The sequence below is a fragment of the Melanostigma gelatinosum genome (assembly GCF_949748355.1).
Source record: "Melanostigma gelatinosum genome assembly, chromosome: 12".
Lineage (NCBI taxonomy): Eukaryota > Metazoa > Chordata > Actinopteri > Perciformes > Zoarcidae > Melanostigma > Melanostigma gelatinosum.
In genome coordinates, this window is record NC_136645.1 from 13062910 (window position 1) to 13089518 (window position 26609).

Genomic DNA, 26609 nt, shown 5'->3' on the forward strand with positions numbered 1-26609 from the left:
TCATTTCCTTCAGGTTAAAGAGCCGGCCAGAAGAGATCCTGCCAGGCCTGGTTGTTAACTGGACTAATGGTGACATCCTCTGGACACAATAGTTCAGGTAATTTATTCAATGGCAGAACACAGCCAGCTTGTCTTTTCACAGTCGGAGAGATGAGTTGTTCTGTAGTCCCACATTTGATTAAACTCACTAGTGCAGCACCAATTTTGTGATGCAATGCCAGCCAAAAGAGCATAAAATGAAAAGGCTTACTTTTCACTCATGTCAAACATAGGCATATAATTACAGATACAACGCACTTTTGTATTGCAATTCACGTGAATAAACATCCCCTGAGGCTTACTAACCAGACAGAACCCGAGGCAGGTTTTAACTGGAGGTTAACAAGTGTCACAGCCGAAGGACAACGCAGTGGTGGAGACAGACTGAAACATTAAATCACTGCATGCCACACAACAGCACGGAGCACAAAATACACAAAATCTGTTTGTTTACTGTGACAATGAAATGATAAAGGAACAAACCAGCAACGAACAAACAGACTTTGCAGACTGCTCTCAGTAAATCATATTTAACAGCAGTTTATATTGTATAAATCCTTCTGTATGTCTTTTCTTGCTGCTTAATTCAATCTAAGAACAACATTGTACACAACAAATAAACCCTCTAAATGTTTGAACTGTGGCAGTATTATAGTTAGCTGATTTTTATAACAGCAATCTCGCTAACGTACAGAATCCAGAAAGGAAAAGGAGCATCTCAACTCTGTTACACCTGTTACACTTCAGATGCACATGTATTAAAACAATGAAACAATAAATGAAAATAACTTATAAATCAAAGTGAAAATAAAATAATATTCTTTACCAGGATAAAAACGTAGACGTAGACGGTAAGGTGAAAGTTCACTCACCTGGCAGGCAGCAAATGTTTGCAGTGGTGGACGTCACTAGCTAGGGGAGAGTGACTGAGTGAAGGAGTGTGTCGACTAAATGCTCTCCCTAGTCAATCCTCCCTCCTGCCCTCCTTCTCCCTATATCACTCCCTCCCACATGTGCTCTCTTTCCCTCCATATCTTTCTCCCACATAGAAGTGTTGCCGTAATTCAAGTGCTAAAATGTAAAGCTAGTTTATTCGAATGTAGCCTAAGTGTCTGCACAATGCTCAAACACGTTTCCTATGAAATCAAAGTATTGTGTTCCCTCCACTGATGGAGGATTTGTCATTTGAACCTTATACTTTGCTGACATTTGTATAATTCTGGGTGAATACTTTTAAGCACCGCTGAATGAGCTCAGCCTGTTCCGCACAGATAAATGAATCTGACGGTGAATGTTTGAGAAATGAGTCTCCAGCAACCACAAGACTCATCAGTTTCAGGATGGGGGTGTTTAGCACCTCAGCAGAAATCGATTTCATACATTATAAAACTCATTTCAGAATCAAATGCTGTGTTTTTCTGGCCTCTCTACACCTCCCTTCTCTGATATGATGCTTTATGCAACTGCACTCGCAGAGCGTTACAAAACCTTAGGGTGAACGTGTGTAAATCTAGCCAACAGGAAGGACTCTGGTTCCAGAATAGTTTCAAACATCAAGCTCCAAGTGTCTTAAAGAAGCTCCCTATACCACAGGGTAGATATTTCCTTGTTGAGATGGCCGCAAACCACCAACTCTAAAATAGGCCCAGCCTCACCGTAGCCATGGTGCACGTGACTGGTGAGAATATGCCAAACACCAGCCCTGCCCGGGAGTGTGTTACTATCGGCTAACCTATCATCATGGTACAGAAAGCATAACGATTTGCGTCACCAGTGTAGATCCAGATACAAAATGAGGAAAAAAGTCCTGTTTATGTCTTCCTAACCGAGATCACTTCAGTGCTCAGTCCTGATCCGATTTAGGTTTCCTCCAGATGTGTTCTGAGGCCTTTTCGACGTGTTTGAATCTTGTTTATTTATTTTTTGAGTCCTTTCGGGAAGATTTGGGGCAAATTTAGCTACACGGACATTTTTGGCCTCAGGGGTGTTGTGTTGATAAACTGTTTTCCAGTTTGCAAGTTTGAAAGTCAACCTCAGTTGGGCACCTCTTTGAGGCAGCACAGTTTATTCATAGACGTGAAAAATCACAATCATGACAGGGGAGGCAGGAACCGAAACATCAACCAAGACTGTAATAACACTTACTATATGTAGTGTTCTCACAGGGGGGGGAAAAAACATACGTTACATATATGTGTAGTTGTGTGCACACGTGTAAACTTTGAAGCTGTAATTGGGATATTTGTGTGTGCGACTGATGGTGTGACTGGGTGGCAGGATGGTGGTCCCTCCCTGACTGGTAAACCCGAACAGGTAGAGCTGACCCCCTATTAGCGGCGCCAAATCAGAGGGATCTCCAAGGCCGACAGGGAGAGGAAAGGTTAAAAATACAACTCATTGCTGTGTGTGACATTCCTCCATTCTAACTTGTGAGGCACTGTTGCGTATCAGACTAATTCAACTAGACCAGACAGGTGTCCCTGCCTGTGTGCCAATCCTTAGCAGCTCAGAGTGTGTGTGCTGGTGAGAGTGCATTACAGGGCTCACAGGGCTGAGAGTATGTGAGCGAAGCGGCTCTCTGTGGCAGAACCCTCTCTACCTCTCTAATTACGCCGACCGAGCCGGCTCTGCCCTTACCCACAATCTGTGGAGGCATGAAATAAATACATGCTCTCCAACAATAAACAAGTGCCTTTTCAAACGACAGCAGCTCCTCGTGCCCCCACTGCCGTCTCTCTGGGCTTTCATAATGCTTTTACTTGCCGCATATTGGCCCATACTGTATAGAGGATACGTTGTACTGGTTAGAGGGCTGAGAGTGCAGAAAGCTACATAGAGCTTGATCTCATTAGATCAAGCATCAAAGGCCATCTTTGCCAGAACCTCTAAGGCAGCGGTTCCCAAACTTTTTAGGCCGCGCACCCCCTTCTACATCCCGACCGGGTTCGCGCACCCCCCCCCCCCCCATTAATAAAAAAAAAAAAAAAAAAGACGCAACAGAGCCTTTTAAGCCTTCATAGCCGCATAAGAATCGGACCAATGAGAGAACAGTTTGCTCGCGCGTGGCATTTGTTTACAAGATTTAGTCCGCTGTTAAATGTTGCAGTGTGAACAGAAACCGAACAAAGGAGCAAGTGCAACATTGTATCATATTAATCCCTGAATCGGAACAAAGCAAACGAACTGAAGGTGTGAAAACGCCCTGAAACACTGCAACAAAGTTTCAATAACTTTCAGTGACACAAGGCGTCACTTTTAAAGAGCAATACGGATGCGAGCACACACGCACAGGCTCAGAGGCAGATTATCACATGTAATTTACAATTAATGAGCGACTAATGCAGCCAGGATGTCTTCGGACAAAGCATCGATGCGGCGCGACACAGTGTTGTTGGACACCGGGATCATGTCCAACTGTTTTGCTTCTTTCTCCCCAATCATACATTCCACCATCTCTCTGGCAGCTGGCAAGCTCACGTCTTCGGCGATTGTGTGCGGTAGCCCCTTTCTCGCTATTCTGTAACCAGATATGAAGCCCGTAGTGCGTCATTTATAGACCCAACACATGAATGAGACTCCAGTTGTTTTGGCTGTTTTGTAACTCCTCCAATTTCGATATAAACAATGTAAGGGGCTTTTGACTTGCACTGGCATGCTTGGTGTTCAGGTGGCGACGTAAATAAGAGCTTCAGACTGTTAGCCAGAACCTCACTGCACACCACGCACTGTGGCTTTGGGGAATCTGCGTTGCCAATACAAGTGAAGCCCAGACACAGATACTTTTCATCATATTTCCTCTTTTTTTCCCAGTCTGATGCTCACTCTCGTTTCCTCTTTTTCACCTTGACTCCGCGATGGGCCGATGTGCTCCCGATTTGTCTGTGCAATCCCTTCCTCCTTCCTCCGTCTCATCTTCCTCTGACTCGATTTCTTCTCCCGGTCTCTCCCCACGCACCTCTCCGTTCCCCTCGCCTCCGATTCCTCTCTCTCTCTCTCTGTCCCTCTCCTCTTTTATGACTGATAGCTTCAGATGTCCCACCTGACAGTTTTTAAATTAAAATTACATTTTTTTTAAATATTTAATATTATTACACCATCAGACCGCCATTACACTTTTCCTCTCGCGCACCCCCTAGCTGCCTCTAGGGCCTAGAGGCAGCTCGCGCACCCCCAGGGGTGCGCGCACCCCACTTTGGGAATCCCTGCTCTAAGGTATGCTAAATCTAGAGGTAAACTTTTCATAAAATCAGGTTGCAATTTAGAGTGTTAGCAGTGCATACCTTAAATCTGATAGTGGTGGAAAGTCCTTAGAAGATAAGTATATGCATGCAATTTCAAAGGGGAACTCTACAAATTTAGTTACACTTTCACATCGTTAGAAGAGAGGTCAAAGCATCAGAGCTCAACATAACCTGATTTTAGTTCCTAGAATGAATCGAGCTTCAAAAACTCAATGCGACCTAATGGCATCTGCCATTACACCACCCAGCCTCCTTTGTAAATGCCCAATTTTTTCAAACCCAACACCGATAAGTTTTATTGTAGGCGTTCTGTTATTGCATTAGTTATACATTTTGGACGGCATGACACAATTATTTTCTCAGATAAACTTCATGTGAAAATGTTTAATTTGCTGCTTTCATTTTGCAGCATCTTGAACTGTCACACTTGCATGGACTACACATGCATTCACAGGTGTCATGAGCCTTTAGTTACTCTCAATTCAAAAGGTCGTGTGGGATAATGGTTGCTTTTCCCACACATTCTACATACTGTCATGTCTCCCTCTCCCACTGGTCTGGGTGCTTACAGATTCCCTAATGCATCTTTCATTGCTGGCCACAAGTGTCTCCTACGAGTGATGACAGGGTTGCCATATTCCTCCCACACCAGCCAGGACCTGCTTTGATTTACAGCTTCTGGGTTTCGAGTATCAGGGATGACTTAGAGGAACTTGGTTCCTGGAAATCACAAGAGACAAATGTGTATGCATTGCATAGGCTTGTTGGTGACATATTTCAGTGCGAACCTTTCAAGTACAACACTGCCACCTAGTGGAAGGCAGGAAAACCACATACATACCCAGAACATTCCTGTTTATGACATATTAGTAGAATAACTGCATTCCTCAGACAGTTCTTCCCCAGTTTGTAATATTACTCATGTAGAGACTCAGACATGGGTGGTTCAAATACATTTATTAAATATAAAAGACTCTTTTCGCAGTGCAGTAATGATAATACAAAATATTTGGAAGATTAACAGGATTGCAGTGCTCTGGTTATCAATGTGTATATTATAATTAAAAATGCCTTTTCCTGAAAGTTTCAAACAAGGTAAAAAGATGAAAAACATACCGAATTGTTCAAATTAAACTCAGGGAATTCTTATATTCAATTCTGAAATATCCATAAGTAAATAATAATATGCTACAGTAACATCCAATGCATTGTATTAGCCTGCAAAATTTAAAGCACCGCCATCGTTAACAGCACCAGTCCAAAAAGAAACGAGCAAGTTCAACAAGTGCAGTCTTAAAGTTTGATGCCCAATTCCTTTTTCACAAGTTTTAGCCACGAGACGGAAAGTTAATACGAGAAAAAGCAGAAGTGCAGCATGTGACAGTGTTTGCACCAAATGGCTCTTCATAATGCTTTCCTCTTAAAGCCAGGAAGAAACCGAAGAGGGGACTTACCCAAACACTAACAGGCCAGTAAATGAAAAGCTGTATTCAGCTCCTAAGTTCTGTTGTAAAAGAGAAATGGGGAAAAAGGCCGGCATAAATAAGGAAATAAATACTCACTACGCTGTGCATAGTTTACGAGTGAATGTAGTGTGGCCCTAAACCAGGAGTTTGTAATCATTATCTAGGAGACGATACAGACGCATGCCAATATGTTTTAATGCACTGCCTAGTGTTGAAACGTATTTTAAAAAACAAGGCTGTTTTTAGCGCAGTCATCAGATGAAGCATTCTTTGGTTCTCTGAAATACTGAAATGGAGGCCGTACGGTTAAAAACACTGCTTTTTAAGATTCAAAAGTTCTGCGAGTGGATTATGTTACACATGTGGCCATGAATGTGTGTGTGTGTGTGTACATGGCTGAACATTTTTAGTAAGGCACAGTCCTGTAGTATGAACTTTATCAATGGCATTGCCATGTCACAGGCATTAAGTAGGCGTGTGTATGACTGACACAGAGTTGGCACTTAACCTTTTGCATAGTCAGAGCAGGTCAGGTGTTTCCACTACTTCTTCCATGCCGTACAATGAGTCCTCCGGAACTTGTCACGACAACGGAACAGGCATGCAGTCTGCCTATTCAATCTTTCAACAAAGGGGCAGCCGATAGATAAAGTGAAAGATACACAGAGTCCATGCATTAATACTTACAATTTCAAATCCTCGAGACAACCGTGTAGTTCTTGTGTCTATTTACCCATGTGTGATCATCTTAACTAAGGCTACGTCGCACAGTATGAAAGGCACTGATTTGTGATGGAATTTCTAAAGAAGGAGGGTCCCCAGGATCATCACTGAAGAACCTGAAAAATCCATACTGAGTCCTTTCATTACTGCGGTCCATGACAGAGCCATTACTTTCCCCCCATCGTGGACCAAGCAGTTCCTCCTTATGTTGCACGTCTGTGAGGTCGGGTTGTGTCCCCTAAAGCTGGAATAGGTCCCCATGTGCCGTGGAAGGCTGCGAATGTGAAGGTTTACATGCAAAACAAATACTACACCGGGTCATGGTGTTGCGCCGGTGTTGTTACTACTGAGCGATAGCGTTGAGTAAAAGCTTTAGTTGAAATAAAAAAAAATCTTCACGCTCCCAGCCCTTTGTGGCACATGTGTGACCATCCCTGCCTTAGAGCCCGAGTGCTGGCTCTGTTCCTTCGACTAGTCCAGTCCATTCTGCATCAGTAAATATAAAATAGCCCAGAGAACCGGGTCCAGTAGGTACCGGCTCCTTTGGCACACTCTGTGCATCCCAGCTTCCTGCACACTACTGAGGCAGAGAGTAAACTGAGCTCAGGGCTGCCAGGGCTTCCTGTCCTTGCCTTTCTGATCAGGAATGTGTTCGTAGCGACATTTGTCCCCAAAATGGCAGCCGGTGGTTCTCCAGAAGTAACACTCGTCTTCATTCACTGGGCCACGTCGTCGAGGTCTTGAAAGAGAGGAAGACAACAGTTGAAATTCTATAGTTTGATTTCAGTGACGGAGAGTTTCTTAAGTGAGGCTGAAGTGCGTCTCACCCAGCAGCTGCCCCGGCCTGCTGTGTGGCAGGGAGACAGGTCTTGAGCGGGATGGGAAGGACCCTCTGCGTGCGACGGTCAGGATAGCGCACCACTAAACGCGTGTTTTCAATACAATAACCCTGTGATAGGAAGCAAACACACAACTCTGAAGTCCATCGGGATATTCTTCAAAAACAGACAGAGGACTGAAAGAGGAGGGCCAGATGAGTACTCACATTTAGTTTCTCCATGGCACGAGCAGCCATGTTTGCATTCTTGAAGTTGACAAAGGCACAGAATCTCTCATGCAGAAGACGGACACTCTCGATCTCACCATACCTAAGGTGCAAAGCAAACAGCTGGTTCAGTGTTAAATACACACAAGTGTTTGCTGAAATGTCTTTCCAATGATTGAATTAGGACGTTGTGTTTATATAGACCCATTTCAAGTCATGAATTAGGTTAGTTAGCACTGTAATGGACTAGAGTCTTACAATATAAAAATGTCCCATAGATGTTTCTCAGTTAACTCCGTGGTCACATTTCCCACCCACAGCGACGGGCAAGGGCTTCTGAAGGAGAGAAAGAGAAAGCAATTCAATCACAGCTGAGTTTCAGAATGTGTTGGAACCCTTCTGACCCGTGGCTTTGATTGGACAAACAAACTGTCACCTACCCCGGTTGCACAACTGACGGATCTTGGCTCCCAGCTGCAGAACAAACAAAAAAAGCTTCATCAATCGAGAGAAAAAAAAAAAAAAAAAAGGCTGTAGGATTTTTTAACATATCGCGGCTAGCCTATTACTGCTTAATTCCTCTTCAGCGTTCCCGAGAGGAAATGATGGCTCTCTTTAATACGGACATGTGATCTTACCCCTGGCAGCAGCATCAGAACAAGATGCCAGAACAGCCTGCACAGTTGAAAATTTCTCCAGCAGTAGGACACTCTGCACCTCTTCAAAACCAAGCTCCTGAGGAAAGAAGAGAAATAAAATGAATGACCAGTCATGGAAATAAAATCAAAAGGAATTCAATTTGATAGTAAAGTTCAGCGGAAGCTGTAGTTATTTTCATTCACAGCTATTTAAAGCTGCCACTTTGTTTGAGGGCGAGTATACCATTAACTGCAGCACTTTGCAGTTGAAGAGGTCATCGACAGCCTCCTCACAGTCTTTGTCAAATTTCAGCACCTGCTCCATGGCCTTCTCTGCCTCACTGTACCGCTACAGCGCACACGGAGACCCACAGACACGAGTTAGTAAAGGCTGATCTTACCACACCATGAGCGTGAAGCTGTTCACTCAATACGTTTCTTTGATTACATGATAAACACCCACCTGCATGCCCATGAGAGCACTGCCCTTGCGAAAGTGTCCTTTGGGCCAGTCGGGGGCCAGCTGAATGGAGCGCTCGGCATCTGCCAGGGCCTGAGGATGCTGCTCCAAACAGTAATAGCAGTAGGAGCGATTCCCAAAGAACCTACAGGACGCAGTTTAATGCAAAAAAGAATATCTTACACGTGCCTGGAATGTGTGGATTTCCTTGATGATCAAATAGTCATGACGTACCTGTAATCCTTTGGGTCACATTTGATGGCTTCTGTAAACATGCTGGCAGCTTGTGCGTACTGCCCCTCTTGCACCAGCTTTATGCCTTTTCCTGCTAAAAAGAAAAAAATGCTTGTAAATAATTCTCTGGTGAGTCGGCAGCCCCGAGGGCTCAGCTGACCGCAGTGCTGCATACTGACATGCTTGGACAAAGAAAACTCAAATCAATAATTTCCTCTACGGCTATGGTTCTTTGTCAATGAATAACTTATTAAAAAAAGGCTGCTTTTGTGCCCCGTTATGCAAAGAACAATTCGTACCCGTCAGTGACGACGCGCTCTTCTTGGTCATGGTGTCAGTTCCATTTGTCTGTAAACAAAACATTATTTTTATCAGTTCATATTCAGGTAGTGCTCAAGTGATTAGATTTGTCATTTCAAATCAGATGCATAGACTATGCATAAATACTATGAAGTGCCGACAAAAGAATGCATAAGTGCGTGTTTTGGTTTTATACCGCTACTTTGTTTTGTCACCAATATATAATAGTCTGACATGTATTTTAATAACTAAGCTTCATCCCACAGCTGACACACACACACACACGTCCAGAGTCCACTTTTCCACACATCAGACTTTGGAACTGTCAGAGCAACATATTGATGCCACAAGAACAGTCATGCACAGCTATGATGGGAGGTCTTGCTGTAGCGTCTCATCTTATATCATCTCTTAGCATTCATTCACCTCTCTCCTGGCCTCGTTCTCCTTGTTCTCTTTGGACTTGCGGCTTGTTCCTTTGGGTTTGATATGGCTAGCAGCATTAGCAAAGAAGGCACTGCTCACATCCCACTCTGGCTCCTGTGGGACACAGAAAGTTTTGCCATCCAGGCCTACAAGCATGCGGGCTTTTATATCAAACACATACTAGCCTAACTGATTCTCCACTGTGGCGTTTGGCTGGAGTTAAAACCTGCATACCGAGTCTTGGCCACTGGTTTATAGCTACACATTATAGCAGCATGCAGAATATTCTAGTACACTTCCTCTACCTCTTCAGTGGATCTGGAGTGGGTTTTCGGATGTCCTTTGATTCCTGCAGGAGCCGTGGCTGGAGTGGCGACGTGGTTGTGTGAGACAGCCTCCTTTTTCTCCTCTTTTTGCACTCCTCGTTTCTCCTCTTCAGCACCAACCTCTGCTTCTGACTCACTATCATCCAGTTCAGACTCTGCACCCCCATCCTCGTCTTCATCGTCCTAATGTGTGGGACCATATAAAGAACCAGTTATTTTCCCCACAGTAAAGGCAAATGTAGAGTGCATTCCTAGAAGGAATAATGTGATTATTACCCGTTCGGCACTCTCATTTTGCTTAACCTGCTCCTGCTTCTTACGTTTTCGACGGCGCTGAAACAGATGCAGTGCTCGACACATCAGAACATGCATGACTTGGACAGCATAATACACTTTACTTATAAACAACAAGCAGGATGTTTAAGGGGTGTAAGTGTGTGCTGACCTTCCTCTTGGCTTTACGTCGCTCTGCCCGTCTTCTGACCTTCTCCTCTTCACTCAGACCCTCCTCTCCATTTAATGCATCCTGAACAAACAGGCATTGTTGAACATTGCACCTTCAACCCTTGCAGCCCTGACAATGCCAGTCTGACACGATTTGTTTACCTGTGACAAAGTGGCATCTTCACTCGGGTCAAGGTTTGCGGCACCACAGTCCATCTGCTCCTCCTGCTGCTGGACGGGAGGGCCTGATGGGAAACACACACACACACACACACATGCCTTGATAATAACAGTGAAGCGTTGCAATAATGTTGCTCTGTACACAATGTAACAGACATCTACAAGCAGCATTATAATTGTAGGTTATCTGGATGGCAGTACTCCTTCCTCGATCACATTCAGATCTAACCACAAACAGGGCAAACTCTAAATGACAATGGGTGGCGACAGGAGAGTGACGTAATGTTTCCTTTTAAAAAATAGATCCAGGAAAGGTAATCATGAGACAAAAATGCACACAGTCGTTTCTGTTTTGGTTTTAACAGAGACATGTTTGCTCAAACTTTTCCACTGCACCATGCTCAACGAGCAGGCACTGCTGTGGAGAAACATGGCATCTTTTCTCTGTAACTTGGTTGAAAAATGCCTTGAATGTGGAATGTGTGTTTTGGGGGGCATAGATCAGATCAAACCAGAACCCATGAGCTGATTTTGGCCCACTGACAGCAGACAAATGTAAAGATAAGAGGACTCAAAACACCGGACCCTGCCTGCAGGATTCTATGCGGTGTCAGATTTCCATTTGCTAGGTAGTGACAAATTCATTCTTGTTCTGTGACTCATGTTATGACTCGGGGATCATTGATGGGAGTGATTGCAAGTCTACTGCGTCGCTCTTTAAGCGTACTATATTTATCGTGGGCAAAAGAAAAGACTGGACTTCCTCATTCTGTCTCTGTGTGTATATTGTTCTGTGATAACTGCAAAAGAATTGCTGCCTAAACGAAGTCTCGTTAGCTTTAGTAAACACTGAGTCCACCATTGCAAGGAGTTAGCTTCTCAAAACGTAAATAGAAAGTGGAAGACATTTCAGCTGTCCGTCTCTGGCTCACGACTCAAATGCCAAGAAACAATCACAGCTCCATTCAATCAGCTGAATCAGGCGTTTTGTTAAATCCTCACTATGGTGGGACGTCCTCCTAACAAACGATCCAAGATCAGTGGACAAAAGCAACAAGAGAGTCTCTGTTTCTCCCCTTCAAGGAGAGTGTGAGCTGCTTTTCAACAGGAATGTAAAACACCGGTATCATCACTGACTGCAGCTTTAACCTGGAAGTCAATCTGTACACAGCATCACTGAGAGAGAGCGAGAGGAGGCGGATAAAGAGAACACAATCAGTACTACCGTAAATCACAAGTCAGGTCTTAAGTGGTTTGAAAAAAACACTGAAATAGAAACATGCTGAATCATCAACCTCTCTACAATGAAGTGCGTGCATCTTTACACACATGGACAGCTTGTGATGTGACAGCTCTTCATCACACATAACCACTAAAAACATTCACTCTGTGAGTTAGTGAACTGTGACGATAACAACCTGAACATGTGACACCTGCAGACCTAGATTTAGAGTCACATTTCAAAAGGTGACGTTATCATATCGTCATTGGCAGCAATGGATGCTGATGTGGTTTTGACAGCGAGCCGGTGGACTAGCCTGCTGAACTGCCTGAACTGCCAGAAAAGTTCGGAGAAGAGGAACAAAGCGTGAGCACATGACATGTTTAAACTTTAAAGACACAACGTGATGCTAATGTAACTGCAGTCAACGTATCACTGCGCAAGTTGCGGGCTGCTGCCACATTTGAGGCATCGTTATCATAACGTTACCGACATGCCCCGGGGAATGTGCTTCTCGTGAGCCCGTCCGTCTGGAGACTAGTTTGGGTCTTTTAAGCACGTCACCTCCTCTATTCGACATACTTATACTTGTGAGTTGCGTTATTACTGTCGTCGTGAATGTAAAAGCATGTTTAAGTGGGTTTGTACGTTTTCACGAAAACAAATGTTTGGCACCGACTGCGCAAAAACTTGGAAGTGGTGCAAGCGAGGGTGTAACTGGCAAGAGGGGAACTTTCATTGTTCGACCAAGAACTCAGTTTGAACTTAACGACAGAGACAACAGCAACGTACTATCACGAATAAACCGCGTGTTAGATTACATCCACGATTTCATTACCACACGCGCTTTATTATCGCAGACGGGATCAATTTAACTTGTGGTTGAGTTTAGAAAGTTTTTGAAAAAGTGGGACGTTTCTTACCGCTCCCGAGTCCCAACAGCCTGCATATGTCTCTGGTGAATTTCATGAGTGCAACCATCCAGCATTATCGTCTCAAATATCCCACAGAGTATTTAGACAAATGTTTAGGTCAGTGTGAACACGTTTAGTAACATTGGGACAATCGATACGGAATCTGCGGGAATCTTTGGTGGTTTAGTCCACTTCCTGAGCGTCAAACTGCGACGCTGAGCAGTTTGTCCACCCTGAGCAGCGGCGTCTTAAAGGCACAGGACACCGTTATCAATTATTAGATGAACGTTTCAGTTCTAATCATAACAATGACCATTATATATGCCTCCTATGAATAAGAATTATAATAATACAGGTACATATATAAATATGATACATTTTATTGACTTCAGGTGTTAATAATTTATATAATATGATATTAACAATGTACAACTCTAGGTACCACTTGTGGCACCGGATGTTTATTCTAAATAACATCACACAAAGATGGAAAATACTTCAGTACATTTACTTCAATTTGTACGTTGGGTTTGACAAACAATTTGTATCTTACTGGATTTCTTCTCCAGCTTTTAATCAGATCTTATGTAAGAAGTGAATAAACAAATCACTCAACTATAAACAAGGAACAATGAAGCTTCAAGCTTATTTTTTAGGTTCCTCCAGAGTCCAAAGGATAAACCAGTTTGGTAGCCCATGCATAATTATATTAAATTATATAATATATAAGTAAATAATTAATTATATTTTATCAAATTAAGCAGTCACCCACATTGTTTTATTCTACTAAAAAATGTAATTGTTTCATGGATACGGTCTTTTTCACAGAAGGATATTTTGTAAAGTGAAGTGAAGGATAAATAGTGAAGTTAATGATTGCTGGATTTAATTTAGCTGCTTCAGATTCAAGGTACCGACACTTACTGGGACACTTGAATAGAACAGTCATTGTTCATGTTATTTGCAGCACCTGTGTTTTCCTACCATAACAAAATAATATCAGTTGTGAAGAGAGCCTGTTAGGTTTCTGCCCTGATATCCTACATAAAACACACCAGTAATCGTTATACATAGTTTAAAGAAAATGAAAGACATAACCATGAATTCATTTTAATTTATTCATACAAAGTTGTTAAAAATCCCATTGTATTTAATTAAGACACGTGTCAGTTATTCTAAAAATGCTTTCGTCAACATTAATATTGTGCTGGTATCAGTGATTTTCTGCTGACTCCGTTAGATGAATTCACAAGTGGTGTCGCAACAGGATTTAGTGCAGCAGTATTGCACTAGTGTTTAAAACCAGGAGTGAATGTCTGGTGGACCTTTGACATGGACGGCCCATAAAGAGTCTGAAACCCTCTTTCATTCAACCATTCAACCATTTTTTATTTTCAGATACCCTTAAAAACATAGCATGATGGAGAGACAGCTGATCAGACTGATAGTTGGAGTGAGTGTTGAAATAAATTTCTCAGATCAGTCAAATTCATACAAATAAGACAAAAGAGAGGTTGAATCCTGATGAGCGTTACACACGCGGATGCTGTCTCATGTTTCACTGACGTTTCAGGTCACCTATGACAGTGAGCGCTGCATTCCAGCCGGGAGAGCCCATCACACCACCACCTAAAGAAAACATAGAGAATAGACACAGATTAGTCAGTCTCGTTCAGAGTGGGGAAATCAGAAGTACTTCACTCAGCAACCTGACATCATTAAGTGACCTAATTTCTTGATCATCAGCAGTGAGGATAAGATTTCAACCAAAGGTCTAAAGGTTCATTAGCTGTGCTCACAGCCGAAAACACAACATGTTAATTATTGTACTTATACTACAATTTGCACACAACAGTCACATTTGTAATTCAATATTTAGCTAAGGGTTTAGCATTAAAAACAAACCTGGATGAGAGCCACTGCCACACAGATACAGCCCTTTTATTGGTGTCCGGTAGTTTGAGAGAGAGGGCAAAGGTCGTGCTAGGTAGAGCTGGTCCAGCGACATTGATCCATGGAAGATATTCTGTTACGATGAGACCAAAATATTGACTTTTCTTTTTTGTTTCTCAATATGATCTACTACATCAGTATGATGAAAGTAGTCTGACATTTGTTCAATGACGTCATCAAGTTGTGCGCAGTAAACACTGAGTCTGTGTCACTTTACACAACGGATGTGAACTTTGATTCGGACTCATGGGTTGTGGTAAAACTGTCTAATTATTAACTGCTTATACAAGAGGTCTGTCTCTAAGCAGATAGTGAATGACACAACTCTGCCGACGACGCAATATGACTTCCTCATCCAGTGGAGCAATGGATCAACATTCCCATTGCTGCTCAGCTTTATAACGTCTATACAGTGCATACGTACTCCTCCAGTGAGCCCAAAGATCCTCTCCAGGTCAGGGGGAGTCAGGATGTCGCTGCCCACAACCGACTTTTTAAACCCAGGGGCGTATTGTTCCACCCAGTCATATGCTGAAGAGACAGACAAACACAGGCTTTCATGGAAACAGGTTAATCAGTATCAACTTCTAACACTGTTTATCCGTTTTGGAATTTCAACATTTAAACGTGGATGTCTCATTTCCTGTCTATATCTTCCGTCATATAGATAGATAGAGACTTTATTTCAGACTCGGGGTCCATACAGACAGATACATAAAAAGACAAACAATAAAAGTACATAGGCCTAGCAATGCCTTACAAAGAGACAGCTGTACCAATGTCGCCACAGCTGGGACTGGTAGCGTGTGGTGCTAAACCTTAAGTTGGTTAAAACAAGTATGATCCCATTTACAGAGTCATTCAGTCTACAGATGATTATTGTCAGACAATTTGAAGTCAGGGAAGTTTAGACATTTGTCCTCTTTAGTTCTACAGATCAGGATCGCACTCTTACTGGCGCTTATATGATTAAAAAAATACATTCATCAGCTTTAAGCACGAGCATGACAGAACTCTTGGATTATTTTGTGTTTCGAACCAGTGTCTGCATAGGCCTCCCTGTCCTGGTTCGTCCACTCCCTGCCCTCTATGTGGTAGGGGGTGAATTGGGTGAACAGTGACACCACGTGGCAGCCAGGGGGAGCCAGAGTAGGATCCAGCACAGAGGGGATGGTCATTTCCAGCATGGGTCTAAAAGAATGGACAGGCGTGATGAGACAAGATGATGGGTGAGTTGTTGATGGAAATTCAGCATGAAAAGGATGTTTTTAAATATATATGGTGGCAGCTAGACCTCGTGTTTAGGGGACAGAAGCCTATTCATTCAATGCTAAGTGTTGTCTACCAGATGAGGACATGTGAACATCCTAACCCAGTCTGTTGTTGAGTCATGTTGACATAAACGTGTGGAGAAAATATCTATTGCAAGGCATATAATGTTATAGATTTAAGACATATACATTATAAAGGTTATGTTTGTCTGCAGGAGTATCTCTTGCATGTATGGTCCGCTTACCAGCGGGATGATTTGGTTGTTTAAAGAGTGTCATGTGTTCAAGTGTTGACTCAGAGTGAGAAGATACATGCACCTTGTTGAGGGACGTCCATTGATGGCCTCTTTGTATGCAGTCTCCAGTAGCTCTACACTTTCACAGTTGAGATGAATGGAGCACTGATGGTGGGGTCCTGGTTTATCATCTGGTGTGGGAGATGCTAGGAAGTTTGGTAGCTTGTCCACTGCCACTATAAAAACAACGAAACAGGTCCCAACAAAAGAAAATTACATGATGTGTCATTCTTGTGCACATTTCCATATCTTTAAAGTGTGTGCTTCAAGTTACAATGTTTCCTTTTTGTTCTCTTTGGCGCTATGGCAATAAGCAGTAGGTGTGTTTTGGGGATCTCACTTCCCAGAGATCCAAACAGTGTGTGCCTCTTGTGATTTATCACAGTAATGCTGCCACCGACACCGCGTTCGTAATACTGCAAATGCAAGGGCTTTCATCCATGGGTCATAGGCTCAATTACCCCATACAGAGATGGATAATGACTTTACAGACATTTATTTCAATGAAAATCTTCTAGATTATTAATATTATTAAGTTTCAGCTTACTTGGTATTTGAATTACAATCAGGGCGACTCTCATTGGAAGGAATATGTTGCCCTTAACACTGCTAAATTCCTTCACCATAAAGCTCAGACTTTTAAAATAAATTCCACAAAACAGTGTGTACAATCATTAAGTCGACTGTAAAGGATCAGTAGGCAGTAAAGACTTCCTGAGTAATAAAGCCCTGCAGCTCAGACGCTACTGTAATTAACAAGCAGGAGCTACAAATGGCACCACACAGGACGCTAAAGACGTCTAAACATCTTGTTAGTTGTGTGTGCTTTAAACTGTTTTATAACACCCCAAAACCTTTGAAACTTGTGTTTAGAGCAGTGATTTTCAACCTTTTTTGAGCCGCGGCACACTTTTTACATTTACAAAATCCTGGGGCACACCACCAACCAAAATGACACAAAAAGACACTAACACAGTACATATAATACATATAGTTAATAATATAGTTTCTAAATGTATTTGTACTCACTTAGTGTGAAACCTGGGCCTGTTTCGATGAACACAACATGGATATCCTGGCAGGAATGGTAGAAAGACACACACGAAGCTCTTCCTCAACAGCTCTCAGTCTCTCTCTGTTTTTAGTTTTTATCGCTGTCAAGCTTGGGAAGCTCAGCTCACACAGATATGTGGTTGAAAACGGGAGCAATGTCAAAATAGCTTTGTTGGCCAGAATGGGGAACTCCTTGGCAACAGCTAACCAAAAACTGTCCAAAGGAAGATCAGCAAAGTTTAGCTTTAAACCACGATCTTGTTTCAGTTCAATGAGTTCCTCTTGCTCCTTTAAAGTCATGTCCTTTCCAGCAACGGATGCTGAGCTGTATGGGTCCCTAACCCAGTCAAGGCATTCTGTGAAGGCTGAAGAGAAATAAAATGACAACTTCTCCTCCAGAGTTTTCAAATGTTTGCCAATCACCTCGCACATTGCAGCAGTGTTGCCATCCTGCAGTTTCTCGGTGAGTGGGAACATCTCAAGGTTGCCACGCTGCACATGTTGTTGCCAGAGCTGCACCTTTAAACGGAATCCGTTCATTTTGTCAGTGCTTGTAAGCAGGTTTTCATTTCGGCCTTGCATCCGTGTGTTCAGTTCATTCAGATGATGAAATATATCAGCCAGGTATGCCAGCTTTGCACACCACTGATCACTTGCAAGCAGCTTTGAGAAATCGGGCCTCTCGTCTGTCAGAAACACTTTAAGTTCCTCTCGGAGCTCATACACACGGGCCAGCACTTTTGCCGCGCGACAGCCACCGGACCTCCGTGTGGAGCAATAACACTTTATGTTCCGCTCCCATTTCCTCACACAGAGACGCAAATAAGCGAGATTTCAAAGGTCGCGTCTTCACAAAGTTCACTAAGCGCACAACATCATCCAACACAGGACCTAGATCTGCTGGTAAGGTCTTTGCAACGAGGGCCTCACGGTGCAAAAAACAGTGCGTAACAGTAACAGCTGGGTTTCTTTCTTTGACCCTACTTACGAAGCCTTTGATGCGCCCGACCATGGCTGCGGCTCCATCAGTGCAGACACCTGTGCAGTTTTCCCACGTAAGCCCGCTTTTGTCAAGATATTCCGACGTGACCGGAAATATTTCATCTCCTGTTGATTTTTCTGGCAGTGCCTTGCAAAATAGGAAGTTCTCTCTAATGGCTTCTCCATCCACAAAACGCACGTTGGCCAAGAGCTGACAATGTCCACTAATATCCGTCGACTCATCAAGTTGCAAGGCAAATTTCTTACTGATGCGCATCTTTTCCAAAAACAACAGTTTCTATGTCCGCAGACATGTCATCAATACGTCTGGCAATTGTGTTATCTGAGAGAGGCACTTTAGCGATCTCTTTGGCCGCGTCAGGGCCGAGCATCTCATTCACAATGGCTTTACAAGCTGGCAGTATTAATGTTTCTGCCACGGTGTGGGACTTTTTTGTTTTAGCTACGAGTTCAGCAACAAGGTAGCTAGCTTTGAGGGCTCTCTCGTTTACCTTTGTGGTTTTTCTCAAAACAGTTGCCTGTTTCTCATTGTTTGTACGTAAGCGTACAAAATAGTCCATCGACTTGTTTTGAACGGAAGGGTGTTTCGTTTGGAGATGGCGTTTAAGCTTGCTTGGCACCATGGCGCTATTGGATAGCTTCTCACCACACACCAAGCACAGCGGACTCGGGGCCGTTGCATCCCCGGTGAACGTAAATCCAAATGAAAGATAGCTTTCGCCTCGAGCTCACCGTCTTGTCTTTTTTCTTTTGTCGACCACTCATACTTGGGCCTTCATCTGGGTCAGAATTTTGTCCAGGGCCCTGTTCGGCATTTGCATTTTCCCTTCTCAAAAACTTCTCCATCACTGTCACCTTTTTTTGTTTTTCATCACTGTCACTTGCTCGTCTTGCTTTGATCCCAAACTGTCACTGTCACGTGTCGCGCAGCACTAACTCTATTGTCTTTACAGGTATTTAAATCCCTCTGCTGCCACCCACTGCCATAGAAGAGTATTACATTATCTGCGACACTTTATTACAGCACAGACACCCGACAATGGTTAATTAGGTGATATTAGAAAATTTCCCACGGCACACCTGACGATCTCTCGCGGCACACTAGTGTGCCGCGGCACACCGGTTGAAAATCACTGGTTTAGAGTATCAAGAGCTTAGGCAGTGACCTAATCTTACACTGTAATAATATAGCGACAGCACGCAATAGTGGACGACGAAGAGCAGATCCCTCTGGATTCACTACATTTGTTTTGCCTTATTGCCAAGTCTGCCTTCCAACTTCCCACTGCTTGGCAGCATTCAAACGTGTGTAAGTAGCGGTTCAACACAAACAAAAAGAGACCAATAGTTTGAGTTCAGTTTGACTCCGAATGCAGTGTTTAATCTAAACATCATAAACATATGGCTGGAGAACTAACAAGTGAGACAGTGAGCCGATAGCAGCTAGTCTGTGTGGCATCTTCTCTTTAAAAGTAACTGCACACTTAAACATGTTTTCGAAGACGTAAACTAAATGATGGCAGCCCAATATCTTGCAAGGCCAATTCTGAGAGAGAGTGAACCATTTGGGACTAATCTACTCCATGAAATAATAGAAACCTATGTTGAAGAAAATCATTCAGGTTCAGTGGTGGCCGCGGGTTTAATATTGCATGCCGGCACACCGCTGAACTAACAGACACAGAGCAGAGCTGATCATATTATATATTCTTTTGACGTTCAGCACCTTTGAATACAATTCATAATATCGTCCTTTTTTTTTAGTAGCAAACACAACAACGAATGACACTTTTGCATGAGCTCAATTAGCATGACAGAAACAGAACAGATTTACCATTGATCTTGGTCACAGGTGAGGTGTAGTCTATCTGATCTACGGCTTTGATGAACTCTGGAGAAAGGGCAGCCTACAATGACAACAGGAAGCCAGAGTAAATGATATTGTCAGGTGACATGGTGAATATTTATCTCTATTACCTGGGGTGTGAGGTTCTTGAAGGTAACATATGGGGTAGCATTTGATAAAACAACTTTACTGTGGATCTCTGTGCCATCCTTTAGCACCACTCCCTTGGCAGCACCATCTGAACCAACCAGGACCTGTCCTACATCCTGCCAAGGATACACATTGTATATGCATGAAGACCAAAATACAGATGCTACAAGTCATCTCCACAAAACAAACGGCATTCAAATCAGAATGATTCATCAAAACCATATTACCTTCTCAGTGAAAATGTCAACGCCGCAGGATCGAGCAGAGCTAGCGATGGCCTGAGACACGCCTCCCATGCCTCCCTCCACATAACCCCATGATCCCTTCTCCTTCTCCAACTCTCCCATCACATGGTGCAAGAGCACATATCTTCAAGGCAAGGTCGGTGTTTAATTCAATGCATTTAAACCTGTAGTTATGAATGTCTGTGTGCCAGAGGGGTGTCTAAAATATGTCTCACCCACTACCAGGATTACTTGGACCGGTCATGGCTCCGATCACAGCATCAGTAGCCAGTGTTGCTTTCAGGGGCTCCGACTCAAACCACCGATTGAGGATCTACGACACAAAGCACGAGTTAGTCACGATGCAGTCGACTGAATAGAGAAATGAATACCAAAGTTAGTGTGTGCTGCAACAAAACCTTCATTATCGGTGCAGTTATAATCTCGTAAAAGTCTGGAATGTTTCGTCCCAGTTTCAAACCTTTAAATTCAAAAGCAAAACAGAATTAGTACACGGTGAATCATTTCTTATTCTGGCATCACAATAGTGATTTAGCTCAGGCCTGCCAACGCACCACATTTGACGATAGGCATCAGTGTTTTAGCTGCAGCCAGCCTCTTCATGGGTGATCCTGAGGTAATGCCTGGGATGTCTACGGGAGGAGCATCCAGAAGAGGGTGAATAGCTCCTGCTAGCTTCTCAAGGTATGCATTGAATTCTGGAAAAGCCTGGTTACATGTCAAAGAATGGGTAAAGGACTTTTTCAGTTCATACTACACTGTGACAAGAGCTTATATGCAGAAACATGCACAATACAGTCAACCATCTACTATGGCTGTCATAATGCTTAAACCACCTTAGCGTCCTTCTTTGAGAACTTGCCGATCTCCATCTGATTCATGGCCAGATCTGAGCCCAGGGTGAGAGACCTTGGCGGGGCACCGCTCACCCCCTCCTCCAGCATGGGGGTGAAAGCATGGGGGTTCCTCATGTACACCTTCAGCCCATGTTTCTGAAGACACATGCGCACACACAAAATGGAAAGCAGCAAACCACATCAACCACTTTAAGCCTTCCTCAAAATTAGCTGAATTCATATATTTTACAAGTTGCTATGTTTACCTTGAGCTCCAAATCTGTGCTTATATGCGGTCTTAATAAACTGAGCAAATAAGAACACCTGGAGAAGTGGAAACCTGGACACAAAAGTTAGAAATTACAAAACAATGTGTGATCCCTGCTGATAATTCAACATACATTCAACCCCTAATAACATGTGCTTGTCGTCTACAAAAGTTAAACCTGCTCCACAACATGCAAAAGCATGCAGAGTATCCAACGTCAGTGCATTGAGATACAACTAGGGGTAACAAGTAGTTAACTTTTAGTGAATCGACCCTTTAAGACCTGAGTCGAGCCAGGAATGTATTCCAGACCCCACCCTACCGGGAAAGAGTTCTTCTGACACAGCTGCTCCTCCCAGAACATGTCTGCGCTCCAGCACCGCTGTCGTCAGTCCTCCCTTCTGAAGATAGGCAGCCTGCACACACACACACACACGCACACACACAAAAAACAAACTTCACCTTTACCCTGTTGCTGAACCATGTAATGTATTACAGCATACTTTAGGTATTGGGAAACAAACGCATAACTTACTGCCACCAATCCATTGTGTCCTGCAATGCAATTTAACATGTCAGACAGTTTTCTGAAAAAAGTAATTTCCCCAAAGAGATGACTTCAAATTCTAAAATGAGCACTTTTGCAAACTTAGCTGAAACGTTGTATCAATGTTGCAAAGTTGCATGGCATTGTTGTACTGTAGCGTGGCCGCTGTGTTTTCTGAGTTTATAATGCTACCACTTCACAGATCTCACCTCCTCCGATTATCAGTGCGTCATACTGGGATTTTAAAGCGGTATGACTGGATCTGGATCTCGTCACTGTCCCCACAACAGTCAAAGCCCTTGGTCCTCGACCAGTCCACATCGCTGCAGCCATGGCAATAGTTTGAGGCAAGAACAGTCTCCCTTTTCGCTCAAGCCAGCCGAGACATTTTTGCGGTACGCGTATAAACTAGGCATTACGGTAAGAGCGTGTAGGCAGTTGGAACTGACTTCAACATACCGGAACGGTGAACGTGATAGGACATGACACAGTCATTCAATACGTCAAAAAATGAATAAATGAATAAGACAAAATTATAATTGTAAAAAAATATAATAATAAAGACCAATATGACTTCAAAATGACAGTACACTACATCACATTCCGCAACTTCAAGGTTACACTAATTGACTAGTTTCACTTGGGGTTATCAGGACGTTCTTATTTAGAATTTCAGAATTAAAGCCCTTTAAAATCTCAAAAAGGAGCTAACTTCCCTCTAATTTAAAAGGAAACAAATTTTTCATATTAGTCTTTGGAAATGTATTCTTTGTTAATATATTTGAGCAAATATTCACACAGTCGGAATTGCATTTTTACGGGAACACAGTTTGCATGCTGTAATTATTATTGTTAAATCATCATTCATTTAATGTATAATTTTGTTTTTATTTATTTTATTTATTTTATTTATTTATTTATATTTATTTGTGTTTTTAAGTTGAAAAAAAAAATATATATATATATATATATATATATATATATATATTATATTTATTGACTGATTTATTGAATAAATGTGACGTGTCCTATCATTTTCACCAGAACGTTGCTCTTATTTTGAAGTCAGTTCTGAAACGCACTTACCGTAATGCCTAGTATATACGCGTGCCTTAAAACCGTGTGGGGTTGCTTGACTGTTTTTCGAAGTAGAGGCTGCCTTGGACGCAGTTTTCTGCTGAACTTGAGTGACATAGATCCGGGGTTTTACTTGAGATCAAGACTGTGAACCACCACACTCCTTACAGTGGCTGGACTTGGGGGTCCATACGTGCCCACCCACCCTTTTTCTTCATCTTTTCAGCCTTAACTAATTTTCTCTGTGTTTATTGTTCAAATGAATAAACCAGAGGGGACAGTTTACATTTTCTTAATTTTTCAGAAACAGGAGGCCCTCAGTGAAGTTTTACACTGTCACATGTGTTGGATTACCATGCTATCTATCTATCTATCTATCTATCTATCTATCTATCTATCTATCTATCTATCTATCTATCTATCTATCTATCTATCTATCTATCTATCTATCTATCTATCTATCTATCTATCTAATCTATCTGCTGTATCGATCCATCCATCTACCTGTCATCATTAAGATGTCCACTTGGTGGCACAGTTGTTCTATTTAATCCAGCTCCAGAGCCCCATCATGGTTTTCCACAAACAGCTCATACGAAACTTAAAAGTTGCATCATTCGCTTTCAGCAATGACGTTACACATTTTAGTCAATTCGTATTTACTCATTTCACATTATATACTTGTATTTTGTGTGTGCGTGTGTGAAATATGGCTGAAGAGATGGGCAATCAATTCATGAACAAAAATACCTCAATGACTGTGATGACTTCCAGACTTTCTTGTTTTACACTTTTTAGATCCTGGGGATGTAAATATGTAACATAAGATGTCAGAATACAATGGGACCAAAATTCTTGCATGTGAAACTCCACAGAATACATGTGACTTTTTTGTGAAGATGTTTGTTTATAATATACATATATCAAAATACATGGGAAGAAAATTATAATAATCAAAAGGTGCAGTTCAAAACGTTCTCTCTCAGCTGGTTTGGGGTTAGACTCAAGTCATCTCACAGTAAGGGCCCACCTTAAGAGTTTTAAGATGAGCTCTTAACCAAGGATGGTTTCCTAGTGCTGCTTTTGAAGATGTCATATTGGCCTAGTGGTTCACTTAGCATGCATTAATAAGATAAGAGGCCATAGATCATCTGTGGGCCTGAGCAGCAGTCCAGGGAGTATACACAGAAGGAGCTTGACTATTGGGATCTAAGGAAAGAAGGTATTAATTGATACAAAAACGACCAAACACAGCAGAACAGGATCCGGTTATCTTCTCATCTCGTCAATATAATGTGGATTTTTGACGATGTTTTGCTTAGACAGTGTAAAATAATTCCTGAGGCCTGTATAGATTGTGCACTCTCTTGGCGGAGGGAATAAAATGAGGTGTTATGTTGATCTAGAGTTTCCTGCTAGGCCTAACAGACCTCTCCCTTGGTGTATTAGAGTAGCATTAGTTTCAGGGAAGAGAAATTATCCTGATATACTGTCTGCTTGGTTTTCTTTTAAGGAACGTCTGCGGACAGCAGCCAATCAACCGTAACTAGATCAGAAGCAGGAGATTTTGTTATTGTAAGCAGAAATTAACACTTCATTTCCCTTTGTCGGCAGAAATTCAACACTACAGCCCTTGAAGGCTCTCCTAGGCAATAAAGGAGAAAATTGAATTATGTTATAACAGTGCCGCACCAAAACACAATTACCTCATTTTCTGAAAATAAAAATAAAAATCTCTCTCCTCCAGACAGAGAGGTTCATTGGTGAAGATGTTAGCCCTGGAGCTTTCAGCTCTCATAGCAGATCATAGAAGGTGGGAAACAAAATTGGTGAGTGTCTTCCTACAGCACTGAGGACATCTTCTGTGCTTGTATCTGCCCCCGATGAAGGCCACAAGCCAAAATGCGTTTGTTTATATATTACAAGTGTTGCTGGAGTTTTGACCTCTTCAGAATTTTTCCCTTCTCCGTGCAGCTTGAAGTAGGTGAAGTTATGCCTAGAATACCCCACTTGGTTTTATAGTCAAGGGGTAGTATCCATTTGCTCAGGGGGGAAACTAGATTAATATAAAAAGACACTGTACAGCCTTTGAAGAATTGACTCCGTCATCTTTCCTGAAGAAAAATTACAAATTACAAATAAGAGAAAATGATTTTAGTTGCAAAGTGCTTGTGAGAGTAATGTGCCCGTGTGTCGTACTTCAGTCGTCTCAATGGAGGGAATCTATTTGAAGGTCTGAAGCACTAGAAAAAGACTAAATTCATTCATGTTTAATGTCCATACTTTTTAGTGTGATGTGGAGAAATGTATTTTTTCCCAAAATTGCTGGTTTATAGTCCAAACCCGAAATTAAAAACATATTGACAGATAAAATGATGATGAAAGTAATTGTAGGGATGCAGCCCTACACTGATCCAAACCAGATCATTATATTTCATATATATATATATATATATATATATATATATATATGTATATGTATACATATATATGTATATATACAAATGTATGTGTGTATATGTATATATATATGTGTGTATATATATATATATATATATATATATATATATATATATATATATATATATATATATATACATATGTATGTATATATACAGATAATAATGAATTTAGAAGGGAGAAGCTCAATAACTGGAATAATTATTTTTCTTATTCTGAACAAATGATTCCTATACATTTGTAAAAAATGTAATAACAAAATGCACATTTGAAGTTTTGTCGTGCCAAAATAAGCGAACCAGTTAAAATACTTTGCGTTTCACTGATAGAGGAAAACAGGATGAGAAATATTGTTGGTGCGAAAATCAGTGGGCCGAATCACAGACAGAAATGTAACTCCAAACTAGCATCACAGCTGCTGTTATTCAAATGTTTACATAGCTTGGTTTACATAGCCTGTCAAGATGGCTTAGAACAAAAGTAAATAAGTTACATCACATAGTTTTATGTGGTCACTCATATTTTCCAATAGTAAGTTACACATGCTGATACAAATTCAGTTTTCTGGTGCAGACATTTCAGTTTGGGTTTCATGGGGGCTCCATTATGTGAACTAAAAATGTGAGCGTCAGAGATATGTCACGATGGCTTAAAAGCAGTAGTTCACAACACTGTGAATGAGAATAGAAGAGCAGCACTAAGTGACAACTCAAGTGTAAACAAATTGAACTGCAGGCTTGTAGAATGACCTGCAGTGACCTACAGGTTATGATAGCTTTCACAGATGTACTCAAAGTGTAGCAGTACTCCATGTCAACTTTCACACCACATGGTTCAATCACGAGTGACACGTCTGTCACCCAATAGCGGAAGTAGTAGTAGAATAGACTTCGCTGTAGTAACCAATCAGAGATCATTTCCTCATCGCGGCCTGCTGTGCAGCTCTG

The 26609-nt window shown here is 42.1% G+C and overlaps 2 protein-coding genes across 5 annotated transcripts; both read right to left on the minus strand.

The window, feature by feature from the left end:
• Positions 1 to 5221: 5221 nt before the first annotated feature.
• On the minus strand, positions 5222 to 12841 carry LOC306785806 (uncharacterized protein). 4 transcript variants are annotated; one of them, XM_079280306.1, is made up of 16 exons: positions 12668 to 12841; positions 10505 to 10587; positions 10344 to 10424; positions 10175 to 10231; positions 9878 to 10081; positions 9573 to 9686; positions 9146 to 9194; positions 8847 to 8937; positions 8616 to 8757; positions 8397 to 8501; positions 8153 to 8249; positions 7955 to 7988; positions 7773 to 7850; positions 7515 to 7617; positions 7297 to 7418; positions 5222 to 7208 (listed from the first exon to the last, which is right to left on the minus strand). In XM_079280306.1, the coding sequence occupies exons 1-16, from the start codon at positions 12723 to 12725 to the stop codon at positions 7073 to 7075; spliced, it is 1554 nt and encodes a 517-aa protein (XP_079136432.1). In that variant the 5' UTR covers positions 12726 to 12841; the 3' UTR covers positions 5222 to 7072. The 4 variants fall into 4 exon arrangements, with proteins under 4 accessions (XP_079136432.1, XP_079136431.1, XP_079136434.1 ...); XM_079280305.1 differs by having other exon boundaries at positions 8847 to 8940; XM_079280308.1 differs by lacking the exon at positions 9573 to 9686.
• A 985-nt stretch (positions 12842 to 13826) lies between these two features.
• Positions 13827 to 22479, minus strand: pyroxd2 (pyridine nucleotide-disulphide oxidoreductase domain 2). The gene is made up of 16 exons (XM_079280889.1): positions 22335 to 22479; positions 22114 to 22133; positions 21901 to 21994; positions 21577 to 21650; positions 21311 to 21466; positions 21029 to 21182; positions 20873 to 20934; positions 20690 to 20787; positions 20457 to 20598; positions 20211 to 20345; positions 20068 to 20140; positions 16201 to 16354; positions 15651 to 15802; positions 15036 to 15142; positions 14564 to 14684; positions 13827 to 14287 (listed from the first exon to the last, which is right to left on the minus strand). The coding sequence occupies exons 1-16, from the start codon at positions 22456 to 22458 to the stop codon at positions 14217 to 14219; spliced, it is 1737 nt and encodes a 578-aa protein (XP_079137015.1). The 5' UTR covers positions 22459 to 22479; the 3' UTR covers positions 13827 to 14216.
• Between the last annotated feature and the right edge of the window lie 4130 nt (positions 22480 to 26609).

What these genes read in the sequence shown, in the direction of transcription:
- pyroxd2 (XM_079280889.1), bottom strand. Translation starts at nt 22,458, where the DNA reads ATGGCTGCAGCGATGTGGACTGGTCGAGGACCAAGGGCTTTGACTGTT. An exon ending in GACACAATGGATTGGTGGCA is followed by an intron (nt 21,995 to 22,113) that starts GTAAGTTATGCG and finishes GTGTGTGTGCAG; the next exon opens with GCTGCCTATCTTCAGAAGGG. An exon ending in CCAAGTAATCCTGGTAGTGG is followed by an intron (nt 20,599 to 20,689) that starts GTGAGACATATT and finishes CTTGCCTTGAAG; the next exon opens with ATATGTGCTCTTGCACCATG.
- LOC306785806 (XM_079280305.1), bottom strand. Translation starts at nt 12,725, where the DNA reads ATGGTTGCACTCATGAAATTCACCAGAGACATATGCAGGCTGTTGGGA. An exon ending in GACGTAAAGCCAAGAGGAAG is followed by an intron (nt 10,232 to 10,343) that starts GTCAGCACACAC and finishes CATCTGTTTCAG; the next exon opens with CGCCGTCGAAAACGTAAGAA. An exon ending in GTGCTCTCATGGGCATGCAG is followed by an intron (nt 8,502 to 8,615) that starts GTGGGTGTTTAT and finishes TGTGCGCTGTAG; the next exon opens with CGGTACAGTGAGGCAGAGAA.